The 16,046-nt window shown below is 46.2% G+C and overlaps 1 protein-coding gene across 4 annotated transcripts in view; it reads left to right on the forward strand.

The window, feature by feature from the left end:
• The window catches only part of LOC144124584 (riboflavin transporter 2-like), a 258,372-nt gene that overhangs the window by 240,566 nt on the left and 1,760 nt on the right, over positions 1–16,046 (forward strand). For 2 of the 4 annotated variants that reach the window (XM_077657360.1, XM_077657359.1), the window contains exons 4-6: positions 546–792; positions 2,323–2,589; positions 3,817–4,047. In XM_077657360.1, coding sequence (XP_077513486.1) covers positions 546–792; positions 2,323–2,589; positions 3,817–4,047 — 745 coding nt within the window. Of the gene's footprint in view, positions 1–545; positions 793–2,322; positions 2,590–3,816; positions 4,048–10,536; positions 10,602–12,308; positions 12,395–16,046 lie in introns of those variants that run through there. The other 2 variants (XM_077657362.1, XM_077657361.1) reach the window with 2 other exon arrangements.

Consider the following 16,046-nt stretch of genomic DNA (forward strand, 5'->3'; position numbering starts at 1 on the left):
CTAACCACTGAGCCACCTCGGCGGGGCACGAAGAATGCCAGAAAACCGATTTTCACTGAGAAAATTAACTGGAGACGGAACACAGCGGAGAATGGTATTAGCTGTAGCCTTTTCATTAACGAATGAGTTTTGTTGTTAAAAGTAATTAACAAATTTCTGCATGTGAAATAAACACTGTGCTATTAAGCGCGCTGTACTGGGGGACACGGATAATTTTGCGGTACCAAGGCTTCAATACGGCAACATTGTTTTCCTGTATTTTTAGTGCATGTTTCTCTTTATATATGTCTTCTGGCTGTCGACAGAATGCAGTGCAATGTTAGCGCTGTTTTTGTTCTCTTTTCATGCCTTTGTCTTTCACCGCTACAGTATCTCGTCATTACGGGGGGCTCATTACTGTGTGCCGAAGTATAAGCACATCGGCGAATTTCATGTTTCCCACAGTTTTAGTGGTGGTTCATTACGCAGGCGTCCGATTCAGACAGCACTTCTGCCGAGTCGTGTGCTTTGCGATATTCTCCTGTAATGCGGCTGCCTTCCCCCAGGTACATGGTCGGGGAAGGCCTGAGCGGCCTTGTGCCAGCTGCCCTGGCGCTGGCACAGGGAGTCGGCACCACCGGCGGCGAAAACTCGACCACCAATAGCAACGCCACGGAAGGCGCCGCCGGAGCGGGTCCACACGGCCCCCGTTTCAGCGTGGAGGCGTTCCTGTCCATGCTGTGCGTCATCGTGGCCCTCAGCTGGATGGCTTTCTCCGCTCTCGCCCACTGGCCAGTGGCCACCTCCTACCAGGTGTGCGTCTCTCGAGAACCTGAAGCATGGAAGCAGGAGACGTGGCAGCTGTAAAATCATTTTGAGGGCAGGGCAAAACTCTCACATTTTTTTCGGGATGGTATATAAGAGAAAAGTATACAACAGCTGTATCTTACCGGTACTCAACTATGGGGCAGGAACGTGGACGACAACGAAAATGGTTCAGGTTAAGTTAATGACAACGCAGCGAGCCATGGAAAGAAAAATGATAGGTGTAACGTTAAGAGACCGGAAGTGCATGGGCAGGGTGGGTGAGGGAACAAGCACGTGTTAATCACATCTTAATCGAAATCAAGAGGAAGAAATGGTCTTGGGCAGGGCATGTAATGCGAAGGCAAGATAACCGCTGTTCCTTAGGGGTAACAAAGTGGATTCCAAGAGAAGGCAAGCATAGCGGGGGGCGGCAGAAGGTTAGGTGGGTGGATGAGATTAAGAAGTTTGAGAGGATAGGATGGCCGCAGCTGCCAAAGGACAGGGCTAGTAGGAGAGACATGGCAGAGGCCTTTGCCCTGCAGTGGGCGTTGTCAGGCTGATGATGATAAGTTTTTATAGCGACCCAGGACTGCTCTTCGCAATGTTCATTTAAGAGAATGGGACTGAAAGGTTGTCCTGTTTGTTTATAGGAACGCCCGGGCAGTCGCCATTGCACTGTTGGCGGAGAGCAGCCTGTAATTCTTTTACATTGAATGTCTCCAACGTATTCTGTGTCGTGGTATCTAATTTCCCTTTGACGCAACGAATTTTGACGACTGTCCGTTCAGGCAGTACCCGCAAATTATACATTCTGAGGTACAAGCGGTATCTAAGCAGCACTGATCCATTTGTAAACCACAGAAAAGAATAATAAAGGTTTCGTTCATATTAGCTATTCTGTATATTCACATGCCCTGCTTTAATTAAATTAAGCTTTGCCATAAGATATACCGGCGTCTCCAAGCCATATTGCTTCCCTAAAAGGAAAGCCTTCAAAACTTCTGGCAGCAATTCAGGTGCGAAGGTGCGTGCACATCTACGCCAGCTAATGTCGTATCGGTGGCCGTTTTCCACACTATGATGAACGCCGTGCGTGAGCAGAAAGATATTACTGTCAGATGCCACTTTGCCGTCTTCACGACATTCCCGAATATTACACTGATGGCTGCACAGAGGATTTCAGCCAGGATAATGTCGGCAGTTTGGTAGTATGTCTTAACCATGCAGAAACTTACGCGTTCATTTCCTCTTGAATGACAGATAGGCTTAGTTGCAGTAAGCTGGGGAAAGGACGCTCTCAAACGTGCTCCATTTATGATTACTTCCAGGCTGCCTGGCCCTTTTGTGCATTTGGGAGGGAACTTTATGTGCGTGTGTGTGTGTGTGTGTGTGTGGAGAGGGGGGTGAAAGTGGAGGTCTCCAGCCATTGCTGCAGCATCGCATTGGTGGAGGCCGGAAAGGCTGGCTAGATTTTCTCGCTTTCCGCCTTGGCCCGCTCGGTCGGTACGACGCAGCGTCAAGGAAAGTTCTTCGCAGGTCCCAGACAGAAGAGCCAAGAAAGGCCGGCAGTACGGCGCTGCCGAGAACGGCGGCTACGTACCGGACGAACAGCACGTGGGACCGCCAGCCCAGAGCGAGAATGGAGGTCCCGGCCAGGGATCTCCTGATGGCGTCTCGGGAGAGGAGTCGTCGTTGAGCGGTCGCTGGCAGGGCCGCCGTCTCCATCGGTGGCAGTGGTGGCTCGCTCTCACCTTGCAGTCAGTCATCGCTTGCCTCGGAAATGGCGTCCTCCTCGCCGTACAGGTAGGTGAACAAAATCACTCCGTTATCGTCGGACTAAGGCCGTACGCCCCCACAAGGATAGTCCCAGATTGCTAGCATCCAGAGGCGGTCAAGTCGCCAGGAGCACGTGACAACCTGTCGTCGAAAATATGACAATATCGGAGCAGTTTTAATGCATAATTCAGGTAAGTGTAATGTTTGCAGGTGAAATTTTTCACTAAAATGAGTCAGTTTTAGACTAGGAGCTCTTATCTCTTAGACGATCGTATAAAAATGGCGCGTGGGCAGTCACATGTCCAGAGACCAAGAAAAGCGTGGAATTTTTGAATGGCGTTCCAACTAGGCGCAAAATTTACGAAACAGCGCTCATAATAGCATATGGCGATACTGAAGCGCATGCCGCTACATTAGCCATTAATCCATCGCGTGTCTGCATTGTGTCTCAGCTTAGCAGAAATGTATAGTTGATATGCTTCTCGTTGTTTGAACTGGCCTGCAGCATGTAATTGTAGATATGAAACGCCGCAAACCTTTAGAATGCTTCAAAATATTGATTCCTGTTGGGCGTAGCGGCTACGCGCACTGTGTTCTCACCATTAAAATAAGATTTCAGACGGATTTGATGTTCCAGCGGTTTAGTGTGGGTGCTAAAAGAGTGTCGCAAATAATAAGTTCCTTGTAATGAATTTACTTTCAGTATTGGTTGCAATGTTTAGTTTACGCAGCTGTACATAAAATCGTCAAACTTGATAGAAAATAGCACCGATTTTCGGAAGTTATTACGGAAGCTGTTGCCATCACCTCCTATCGAACCCCACAGTCACGCTCGTGTTGGTGTCGCCTGTATACACGAGAAAGGGTAAGTAATAGCGAAAATAAGGAGGGCCTCTGTTGCTATCCCCTTCACTAGCAACCAGTGAACGAACTTCGCACGATAGCGAAATTTATGTGTGTTTCACCTGGATTGTTCTTAGTCCGGACTTATAAACGTTCTCACACCAAATTCTAAGTCATGGTGCTGGTGCGTGTTGTAATCCTGGTAGCGGCATCGAGGGCACGCGAGATTCGCCTTGAATTCTTCGTGTGGCCAATTTCTCCGTGTGCGTGTCGTGGGGCCAACTAAATATATGCTACCGCTGCCGTGTCAGATACAGAGCCCTCCTTTGTCCTTTCCCTTGTACGCAAAAAAAATAAGAGGTCAGATAAAAAAAAGACAGCAGGGCTGAGAGTCCCTGCCCTATTTTGCAGACCTACTCGAGCCTTCCCTACGGCCAGGTTCCTTACCATCTTGCCACCAACCTGGCTGTGATCGCGAACCCGTTGTCATGCGCCGTGGCTGCCGTGATTCCTGTGAGCAACCTTGCTGGCCTGGGGCTGCTCACAGCGGGTGGACTTGGCTGCGCTGCGTACATCCTGGTGCTGGCACTGCAGAGCCCGCACCCAGTCTTCGTGGGAACCGTGGCCGGGGCAGCCATCATGGTGCGTACAATGAGAAGTTCTTCGCAAATGGGCAGTGGTGCAGTCTTCGGTGTTGAGAGGTGATCTTGCTGCTGAAACAAAAACAGAGAAAAATTGACAAGCAGTTTCTGGGTGTCGCAGATTTCGTTGTTGCAGTGTCGCCCATATAATAGTACCGGCACAGTGCAGTCTAGCAGTACAGTCTTTCACACATCTATCTAGAGTACTCAAGTAGCACTCCGGGGGGTACACATTCGTCATTTACGTGTTGCCTAGGGATCGAAACAAGACCTTATCGCGCATGCACACTTCCATAGATTGTGTTTAACTCATCAGGTTATCAGAAGCTATACCGGTCACGCCACTGCAGAGCGACTGTCATTATTGCACAACAGAGCGCGCCGTTCGAGCGCTCTCGACAGGTCTCTGGAAGAATACATCGGCAGTTGCCAGTGCAGGTTACTACTTTAGGCATGCAGTGCTCATGGCCGCATTCTGCGAGATTTCACTCTGATTATCGCAGAGCTTTCTTGTGCTTCACACGAACGCGGCATTGCAGCTATCATCGTGCAATTAAGAGGAAACTGCACTGACAGCTGGTCTGACCAGTGTCATCCTTTGGACTATAAGGCTATCCAGCTTCCACATGAGTTAACATGCATTCGGTTTAAAGCAGTGCCGTTCGTGAGGCGTGGTACATATCGAACTACGAAACGTTTGAGCGTAAAAGCAGGAGAAAAAGCAGTGCAGAACAGCAACGCTTTCAACTGCTGACGATTTAGTTAGGAAGCTGCAGGTGATTGCCGCTGATGTGCAAAAACAGTCTTAAAAGCCACAGCTTGCTTCGATGTGAAAGATAATGAACCTAGATTAAAGGGCCACAGAAAGGGGTGTTTGAGCTTGGCTTTATAATGCTTGCACTGTGTAGAGTACAGGCCAACGGGGGCCCATGCCGCGTACGAGACCTCAAAACCGATCGGGAAATTTACAATACATTTTTAAAAATTCCCGCTGTCGTACCTCGCGGCGACGCGCGGTGCCGGGCTTTCGCACGAAAACCTGGCAGACGACGTCACGTCTTGCAAGTGAAGTCAGCAGCCGGAGGTCATCATTCGTTCACAGCGCCAAATTCTTTTCAGACGTCACGCGCTACCGCGGCCACTCCGCGCGCGCCGCAGCCGACGGAGGTAGGGGAGGGGCCGAGTGAGTGGGGCCGGTGAAGGAGCGCCGCCGTTTTGGCGTGCAAGAGGAAAGGGAAAGGCGCGAAGACGCGGAAGTTCAAAGTTCATCTGCATATAACTCAGCTTCCACGAAACGCATTGAAATAATTCTTTCTGGGCGATAAATAAGAACCGCCGTCTTTTAACATCCCAGACATATCGCACCTTTATTGAGACCCCCTTTCTGGGTCCCTTTAAGTCACAAAAGCGTTTTATTGTCTGCCAAGAAGGAGTTGCCTACGATGTTCTGTTGCTGACTGAGAGTTTTTATATCGGAGAAATGGGCTAGTGTCTTAATTACCACCAAAGGGAGCACGCCTGCTCCGTAAAAGTCCGCCGCTGTAGGTAATCTTGTTTCTCCCAGCAGAGACCTCGGGTGCACGGCACTTTTTGGACGGAGGTGGAACAATGCGGGTAGAGGACAAGCGCATGGCTGAGCTAGTTGTAATTTTTGCGACGGACAAGCAACGCATGCAGTTTTACAGCAGCAGGTTAACCCCCTAGTGCACAACGTTGAGCTAGGCTCGCCATAGCCGGATGTCATTTGTGGCTCATGACAAATCTAGCTTGTCGCATTTTTTTTTCCACTTTGTGTGTGATTTATGGCGAGTAGGTCTCGTCGAAAGTATTTTCGTGGTTGGCAGGCAAATCGCAGCACGCGTACCGAAACACCATTTTGGGGGAGTTTTCGAAAAAAATGTGTTCGTTAAAGCTTGGCAGTACGTTTCTCAGTTCTGTGGCGTTGATGTAGCGCAGCGGCGCACTGATTGGTGAGCCTGCGGTGACGTCGCTGCACTCCCACTTCACTGCAACAGGAGAAGGCAACGAACCAGGCTGAGTGGGTTAACACTGTGTCTGACCTCATGCGCAGACTGCCAGAAAAGTAGACGAGTAGTAAAGACCCAGCAGTATTAATTTCAGTACTGACAACTGATGTTGCTTAATACTGCGTTACGGAGCCGTAACCGTCATCTGAGTTTTTTTCGTTTTTTGGGCTCTAAAGCCCCTGCGCATGTGCCACATATTCGGGCGCTAACTTCTCAATCGGCAAGGCGCACCTATCCTGGCTTGACGAGCCGTGCGAACTTTTCATTTGCTTTGTTACCAAATGGTCGGTGACCGGCGCAAGTCACTGCTAGATACTTGCTATCCTTGTTAACGCCGCGTAGAATAAGTGTACGGTTAATGAAAGTAACGTACTATTAATAAGGTCAGAAACTGTGGAAGCGCAGGTCATTTCGCTTACCGGTGATTGTGGGAGACGAATTTCTTGTTGGGTGCCGGGAGGGATGACATACTGATCGCATGACTAGCAGCTTACTTCTGTTTCCAGCGGCTAATGCTGAATGAGCAAACATCAGTAAGCATGCGGAGGCGAGCCAGCAGTTTTCAGCCGCTGTCCTTAAAATTCATATGTAAGAATCCAGGCGTACGGCGGTCATTCCTGCATAGATGTCTGCTTCTAACGGGCGACTCGAGCAGGGGCTTTTTAAAACTTTGTTCTGGACCTGCAGCAGCGAGATGAGGATAATCAAAACCGTATTCATGGTAAGGACTGGTGGTGCAGGTGTAATGTTCAACTTCTTTTATCTTCCTTTTGCACCCTGGTTCATTTTTTTTTTGAAGTTTAGTAGGCGTTCCGGAGGATGTGTCGTTAATAGAATTGGCGCTTTCCGACATCAACGAGTTGAGGGGTGCATTTGAGACTAACAGAAGACGAAGACAACAAGACTGGCGCTTGTTCTATTCTGTTTCTAGTGATCGTTTCAAATGCGCATTGCATCTGGGCAATTTTTATTCAGCTAAGATTAAAATTTGTCGTTTTTGATATCCTTATACTTCTCTTCCTATTTTGGTTCAGTGATGTCGTTATGCAGGCATAGAATTTACCCGTATGTTATCGGTTACGATCATGGAAGAATGTGGTCACGAGGAAAAAGAAATGGCTTTGTTAAGCAGCGACAAATTTTGTTTCGGCGAAAACATTTCCCGAAAACATTTCCTGGCCATTTCAGAGGCGGGCCTACACAGTGCGGCGCGTAATAATTTAAGGTGGCGACCCTGTCACAACGTTCAGCGCATGTGCTGCGTACGAAATATCTAGGGAGAGTTGACAGCCCGGCATAGTGAGACACTGGAGACACCATCGAAATTTTGATTTTGCTTGCTTTTGCTGGGAAGGAAATTTCATATTAATTTCTGTGAAATTTAGAGCCGAAAACTCGGATAACGTTTCACGCTACCCCATCGAAATTCATGATGTTCATGTTGACGTCTGTGACGCCAGCCTACAGTCACCGAAACCAAGGTGCATAGGGGATTATTTTCTAATTTGTGGTGTTCATCAGTGGGATTTTAATGTGTAATTATTTAAATACAATTGATTAGAAAGCAGAAAAAAAAACAAGAATAAAAAATATGCCCTATGTACAGTCATAGACAAAAGTTTGCGGGATGCGGTGTTCCGGAAAAAAATTATTGCGGCGAGGTCAGGCATAGCAGATCACTGAAATTTGTACAAATGCGAGGAGGCGTGCGTGCTTCATCTGCTGCAAAAATACAATCGGCCTGTCTAGTGCAGCAACGCAGAAACAATTTTTTTTCCGCAATTCCGCATCCCGCAAACTTTTGTCCGTGACTGTACATTGGTATCTGCGAGTGTTTGCTTCAGTCATGTAGGGCATAACGAGCTGCTCTTTTCTCTTCTCATGTTGATGTCTAGACTAATATTGAATTCGTGATCGCTGAGTGCGAGCCGACGGGGGTGGGATCTAGCCTCAGAGATCGGCCTACGGGGTATTCTGATCGTAGTTTCTTTGAGGGAATGGCGTCTGGTGCCCAAAGCTCTGTTTCACTTTACTGGCTTTTCTAGCTAGCTTCATCGGAATGCGGTAATCGATTGGTATAGGCCAAATAGAATTTGTCCGCAGTGCCGTTTTTACAGCTACCTCGGGCTTTCTGTTACGGCACGGGACACTGGTCTGCCTTTTCCAGATCAGAAAAAAAAATACGGGGGGGGGGGGGGGGGGCACTTAAGACAGCTTAAGTGCTGTGAAGGCGAAAGCATGAATGTCTCATTATGAGTTTATATATGGCCCGTTGGAATCCCTGTCGTGAGCTAGCCGCCGAATTGACTATCATATTTATGCTATACACAATCAAAATCGTATGACGTACACCACTCGAAACGCTGTACTGCGAACAGCTGCGTCGGAATTGTGAAATGAAAGTCAGGAAAAGGCATGCCACTAAAGGTACATAGTCTGTCAAAAGTTCCCAGGCCACAGGGTGTGCCACTTATGATAGCACTAAAGTTATCTAGTTTCTAAGAGATGAGAATGGTACTTCTGCTATCCTGTATAAAAAGTTTTCGGCTTTCGGGGTGTCGTAACTCTCAAGATCTCAAGACCCAAAAGGCATTGGTTCAACGGACGCCGGCGGCGTTGCTTGCATTGGGGCCCCGGAATAGGGGCTCCACCTAGTACTGTGAGGGGAAAGGGCCAATACGGCCCAACCCAATCACCTCCCTGCAACCAGTTAATGGTCTAAAGTAGAATCGACATTTGAGCCAGTTCAATTTCAATTTCAATTTATTTCCCAGAAGGTTCTGGTCGGCTGACTGGGCTAAAAGCTGTGCGTAAACAGCTTGACGAGGCCCCAGCCGTTACAAGGCATAACAGCACACATTAAAAGAATATTCATATACATCGAGAAGAAAATAGTTGATACAACAATGAAACAAAAGGGTATCATGGATTCAAGTAAATGCAGTGAACATATAGTTATATTAAGAGGACACCAAAAATATCAGTTCGGCAAGTAACACTAACTGCAAGGAAATATGAATACAATCAGCTCAATAAATGACAGCAAATCTTACACACTTTATTAACACTTTAAACGAGAAGTTTGTTAAAAAAAAAAACTAAGGAAAACTGGAGAGAAATTTTCAGCTAAGAGAAAGAACATCAGGTTACATCATTACAAAATAATGACGTAGTGTAGCTTTGGTAGATTTATTCGTGTCTTTGTATTTGTTGAGAATTGTGGGAAGATTGTATTCTAGTGTCTGCAGCCTGTAGTCTGTTCGAAAAAACGGTACTAGCCATTTGTCTGTGTTGCGTGTGTTTACTGGATGGCTATTTTCTTTTAGCAGTGTGTTACCTTCTACCATTGATCTGAAGCTGGAAGGGAAATAGTATGACAACAGAATTCGCAATTCGTACATATTTTGAATCCTTACAACATTGTGCGCCTGGAGAGCTTGTCGAGTATGACCTAAGTAATCAAGATTCGCAATATGACGAATGGCTTTCTTTTGGAGCAGTGAAATTTTCTCTATGTTTGTTTTAGTAGTTGTGAGCCAAACTAAGGAACAGTAATTATTGCGTGAGGCAAATAGCGCATTATATATCTGAAGTTTTATTTTACAGGGAAGAAAAGTGCGGCAGCGACAGATTGCGCCTGTCACTGACGAGAGACTATTAGTCAACTTTTGAACGTGTGAATCCCAAGTAAGGTTAGAAGAAAATGTTACCCCAAGTATGGTGTGTTCATGAACGATTTCAATTTTCTCACCAGCACAGGTAATAACACCTTCAAACCTGATAGCCTTGTTTTTTGGTCGAAATACCATCACTTTTGATTTTGTAGGATTGATTTTGAGTATATTAGCACCCCACCACTTCTGAAGGGTATCAAGCAATTGGTTACATTTGATCATTAGTTTAGTTACATCTACACCAGAGAATAGTACTGTGCAATCATCAGCATATATAATGAATTTTAAGGTCTTATCAATGTTTACAATACTGTTGATATACACATTGAATAATAAAGGGCCCAGCACGCTACCCTGCGGTACACCTCTGATGACTGGTAAAAAGGACGATTGATGGTTGGCAAGATATACGCATTGCTGCCTGTTTGCTAAGTAGGACTGTAATAAGGACAGAGGCTTACCCCTGATGCCGTAAACTGAAAGCTTATGGGTTAGAATATCATGGTCCAGAGAATCGAAAGCTTTACTGAAATCGATGAAAAGGCTGACAGTTATTAGTTTCTTTTCAAAATTTTTCACTATATATTTCTTAAGTTCTAATAATGCTAATTCAGTAGAGCGTCCTTTCCTGAAGCCAAACTGTGCATTAGAAATTAGGTGGAACTTTTCAAGGAATTTTTTAAAGCGGTCATATAATATCTTTTCAAATCCTTTTCCAAAATGTAGGTATTATAGATATTGGGCGGTAATTTTTTGGCACGTTTTTATCCCCTCCTTTGTATATAACAGACACCCGGGACATTTTCATCGCATTTGGAAATTCCCCGGATTCAAGAGAAAGGTTGAATATATACGTGAGTACTGGTGTTAGGTATTCCATAACATACTTGATAGGCTTAATTTGGAGGTTATCAATATCAAGGGCTTTGCTGTTTTTTAGTGACATAAATGTTCTATAATCTTCTGCTTCATCTGTTGGTGAAAGAAATATACTTTCGGCGCATGAACAACTTAAATCTTCGTTTACTTGGGAATTTTTGTGTTGTAGTGCAGTTCCAATGAAGTACTTATTGAAGAAGTCTGCACGACCTCGACCGGTAATTATCTGGTCTTCGTGAGTTATTTGATCAGGTAATAAATCTTTCCTGTCTCTACCCAGAACATTATTGATTACTTTCCAGGCTGCGGCCGGCTGTTGTTTACCAATACTTGCAAAGAGATTTTCAAAGTGAGCAACCTTTGCCCGCCGAAGCTCAGAATTCAGCTTGTTTCTGACCACTTTGAAATTTTTCAAATCATCAGGATTTCGCGTTGTTAGAAAAGTGTGAAAAAGTGTATTTTTTCTCTTTATAGTCTTTAAGTGGTCGGTTGTTACCCACGGCTTTCTTATCTTCTTTGATGGAGTAAAAGTCTTGATAGGAAAGTGTTTGGAATAGATTGTGGAAAATATCTCGAGAAATTGTACATATGCATCATTTACATTTAACTTGTCATACACAGAAGACCAGTCTTGGAAGCTAATGTCTATTTCGAAAGCCTCTAAAGCACACTGAGGCATATATTGGACGGTTATTTGTTCAGAACGTTTTTTAGGTTTTGGTAATGAGTCATAGAACATAAATATGGGACAGTGATCACTAACATCTGATGCTATAGTGCCAGCACTAAAAACAGAAGCATCATGGAAAAAATAGCGCACTCAGGACAACGGACAATGAAGACCAAACAAAACAAGCGCTTACCTGCAACTGGGCGTTTATTAAAAAAATGCACTATTTTTGCGCTATTTTTTCATGATGGCAGTTAATGGTCAAAAATGTTAGAGATTACAGTGGCACCCACTTTAGACTAATGCGAAAGCATTGACACCTCCTTACCCCTCATTGTTTATCTTTAATTCTCTTTGATACTCGTCGCCTCTCTTTGCTTCTCTTTTGAGAATTTGATTTTCTTTAATTCAAATTTAACGCACAATAATTCATATTAATTCGCACTTCAGCTAATTGACTTAATTCCTAATGCATACTCAGTTCACCTTAGTTCACTTGATTGGTTATCCCACTCGATTATGATACTCGACTTTAGTTCATTTTCCAAACTTGCGCGAATAATTACATTAATTATCCACATTTACTCTGATCATACATCTTTTCATCTCAATCACCCATTTTGGAAGTTCAGTTATTTAGCGCCACGGTTGCTTCCCGTCCACTTCCTATATGCCCGTCCAGCCTATTCCCCGTCCATTGGCTTTTGCTTCTAATTACCTAACTAATCTACGACAATCAAACTTTTTTTCGATAATTATCACTCATCAAACAGATTTCAATTCCTTTTGAACTTTAGTTCCACTCCTTTGCCCATTTTTCCACTAATTTGCCGTTCACTGCTGTGTTCTCATCAACTCACTATATCGACGTCCGCGCTATTTCGAAGTATTTTTGACGATTGTGGATCTAATTAATTAACTAATGATGCGATTGTCACCACATTTTTTGCCCACTACTTTCACTTCACTCTCTATCGATTGCAATCACTCTTTTGACTCTATTTCTTTCTAGCTGCTCACAATCGCTGCGGCCATCGCTGCAGACAGCTGAGGACACCAGCCCCGTCGACATAGCTAGTGAAGTTTTCGCTTTAATAAATGTTTGTTACCACCACCACCTGACATAGCGCTCGAAAGCACACCCTGTGACCTCGGAACTTTTAACCGACTCTGTACATATATCGTCGGTTGGAATCTCTCTCGCGAGTTAGCCTGCAACTTGACTAACAGATGTATCCTATGTGCAACGGAAAATCGTATGACACTAAACGGAACGCTGTACGATGAACGGTTGCATCACAACTTTGACACGGCTGCCGCGGTGACTCGGTTGTTATGGCGCTCGGCTGCTGACCCGAAAGACGTGGGTTCGATCCCGGCCGCGGTGTTCGAATTCCGATGGAGGCAGATTTCTAGAGGCCCATGTACTGTGCGAAATCAGTGCACGTTAAAGAACCCCAGGTAGTCGAAATTTTCGGAGCCCTCCACTACGGCGCCCCTCATAGCCTGAGTCGCTTTGAGACCTGAAACCCCCTTAAACCAAACCAAACAATTTTGATTCGAAAATTGGTTTTCAGGTAAGGAAATGGCACAATAACTGTCTCACGTCTCGGTGGACACCTCAACCGCGCCTAAAAAAAGGGGGTAGTGTGTGAAAGTATACAGTTGAAGGTGCATATATCGTCGGTTCAAATCCCTGTCGCAAGCCAACCTCCAACTTCACTAGTAGATGTATGCTATGTGCAGCCAGGAATCGTACACTCAGAATGCTGTACGACAAATGGTTGCGCCATAATTTCGATATGAATGTAAGAAAGCTGGCGCCACATGGAGGTCCGCCAATTACGCCATACGAGCAAATGGTGCGTCGGAGATTTGAGGGGTCCTGCAATCTCTTGGCACGCCGCCGTCGCACTCGCCGCTTTGTGGCTGGACGAGCGCTGCTGCGCCGCCATATCTTCTGGGACCCTCTCTGGGCCTCAGCAATGACTGTCGCTGACGGAATTTCATCTAATTGGGCTAGTAAGGCTTTCGCTTTACTAAAGTAAGGCGCAGGCTTGTGCCCTAATAATATTGCTTGCGGTGGAAGCCTTCTTTCAAAGATGCTCGTTCACTGAGGCCTAGCGCGCACTGCAGCGGTGAAGTCATGAACCCCTTGCACCTGCATGTACCCAAGATACTGTTACGTGACGGCCAGCCGAAGAATGAGAGAGGTTGACTGATGGCAGTGAGGTGAATTAATGGCCGCTGGCTAAGCGCAAGTGCTCTGTGCCGCGCCACTGCCAGCTTCGTCGTCTTCGCCACACTATCCGAGGCCACCGAGCGATCATCAGCGACAAAAGACAGTTTTAGCTGTGCGTACGCAACGGCTTATCGTACGCAAGGAGTTTGCGGGGACGGCAGCGCGCATGCGCACAACGCAAGCGCAAACCCTGCGTCTTGCGTGCGTAGGCTAGCCAGCGGACATTGCGTTGCGGCGCTAGCGTGGCTTGCGTACGTTAACGTTGACAAGATGGCGGCGCCCTGCTCTCCCGCTTCGGAATAAATACATGTCGCCGCTGGATTCTCCGACGCAATAGCTCGCTCAAATCGTAGCCGTTCGGTTTTATTTCGCCTACTCTTGCCAACACGTACCGGTATAAGCGATAACTAGCCCCTGTTTTTCAGATAATTTGGTGATTTTTAGCCTAACTAAATGCAGTGTGTTTTCCTCGTAGCAACGACACTTGGCGAAGCAGTTTTCTAGCTTTTAGTCAGTTCTTACATTTTCTTCGGTTTGCGTAGTTTTTCTTTTTGTAACAAAAAGGCTCCCACGGCATTAAACCTAGTTATTAGTAATCAAGAATGAAATTTTCATCAACCGAGCGTGGATGTGCTTTGACGTCTTGTCACTAGATGGCGCTACTGATTACTTGTTCGCTTCAGGGACGCTACGGCACGGGCAGCTAAAACTATACTTCGGAGCAGACAGCGTAACGCACGCAGCGCCGTAGCGCTTTGGGTACGCACAGCTAAAACTGTCTAAAGAGACGCGTGAAATGGTGATGGGCTTCAGAAGATGGTGGGACAGGAACGATAAAGTGGTGAGGTGCTGGCCTCCATGATGAAGGAAATGAATGACTCCTGGTCCGCGAAGCTTCAGGCCGCAGGTCACAAGCAGCCGACGGCCGATGCCCCAGGGCGCGCCGAATGGCATGGGCACGGGATCGGTGTCGTCACGTGTGGGCAGCGGCTCAGGTCGGTGGGGTCGGCAGGTCGGGTCCTTGCGTTCGGTTCAGTTCGTCGTATCAAGTGGTCTGGACGGTGGACGGTTTCACGAAGGCGACGAAGCTGGCAGTGGCGCGAGACGCAACGCTCGCTCTAGGCCAGCAGCCATTAAATCATCCCACTGCCATCGTTCATCTCGCCTCATTCTTCGGCTGGTCGCCGCGTAACAATATTCAGAATTTGCTACACGTGGTTTTGAGGCAGTAGTCGACCGAGTGTAGAGTACTGAACCGTCTGCGACTAACTAGAATTGCAGGCGTTCCAACACCGCGGAACGTAAAGTGTGCTCCCCAAGAATATAAACACAGTATTGCCGGTGTAGTGTGGCGTTATACACAGATTACATAACTGACGTGATGGTCTAAGTGGGTTGAGTGGAAGGCTTGAAATTCCATTCATGCACACTGAGGGATGTTTAGAAGGTGCGAGACATTTACTGGCAATACAGGTCCGTCCCCTGCGCGAACATCCTGCTAATGGCGCTCTTTCTCCAACTTTTGTTGATTTGAGTGATGCGTTTTCTCCTTTCCAAGTGAGAACAACTCAAACACGCAGGGACACAACAGCTAAAAGGCAAGAAAAGGAGACTTGGAAAGAATTCCTCGAGCTCTGGATTAAGTCTTAATGCGGTCATTTAGAGAATAGTATCTTCACGAAGCTCTGAAGCTTTTAGGTATGCAGTGTGTCTAATTTTAATGCGCATAGCTTTGTTTAAATAAAATAAGAAGTTACCGCAGGAATTCACTGCCAATAAAATATTGCAAGTTGCTAGACAGAGTAGGCTTGTGTCTATTTTATCTTGTCAGATGTTCTTCATATTTTTCACATCCCATCCAGTAGTGGGCGCAGTTTCGATGATAGCATAATAGCCCGAATGCGCCGCTATATACATTCACTCTTGCATTTTGTGTTTTTGTTTCATGCACCTCGCGAGTAATCTCTGCCATGCTTTCCACAACAGTGGCCAGCTTCCAACGACATCATCTCTGGCTGCCATATCATTACTGTGACCGTTTACTTATTTCTGGCTTTGCGAGCTCGCTGTTCAGTTATGTGCCTCAACGTGCCCGGAACTGCGATTTTTCGGTCACTTCCACAAGCCCAACAATTTACTTGGATTGAATTTAACACGAATGGCACTGCAAAGGTCGCGCCTGATGAACGCTGCTTACACTGGCGTAATTAATTTGGGTAGTTTTTGTGCGGACAGGGGAGAGCATCAGGCTGCGTGTACAGCGTGACTGGAAACACGTGAAGACATTGTTGGGAGTTAAGGTCAAAAAGTAAACTTAGTCTTCGTTCTCAATTTGTGAATGCAACTGAAAGTTCAGATTTTCACACCGCTGGAGAGGCCTCTGATATTTGTTTTATACCGAGCCTAAAACACGAACTGTAAATTGGGGTGTTTAACGTCTCGAAGCGGCACATGGGATATACGGGACGCCCTAGTGGAGGACGTAGGTTTAATTTAGACCACTCGAGG

Source organism: Amblyomma americanum, chromosome 3 (assembly GCF_052857255.1).
Source record: "Amblyomma americanum isolate KBUSLIRL-KWMA chromosome 3, ASM5285725v1, whole genome shotgun sequence".
NCBI classification, from domain to species: Eukaryota; Metazoa; Arthropoda; class Arachnida; order Ixodida; family Ixodidae; genus Amblyomma; species Amblyomma americanum.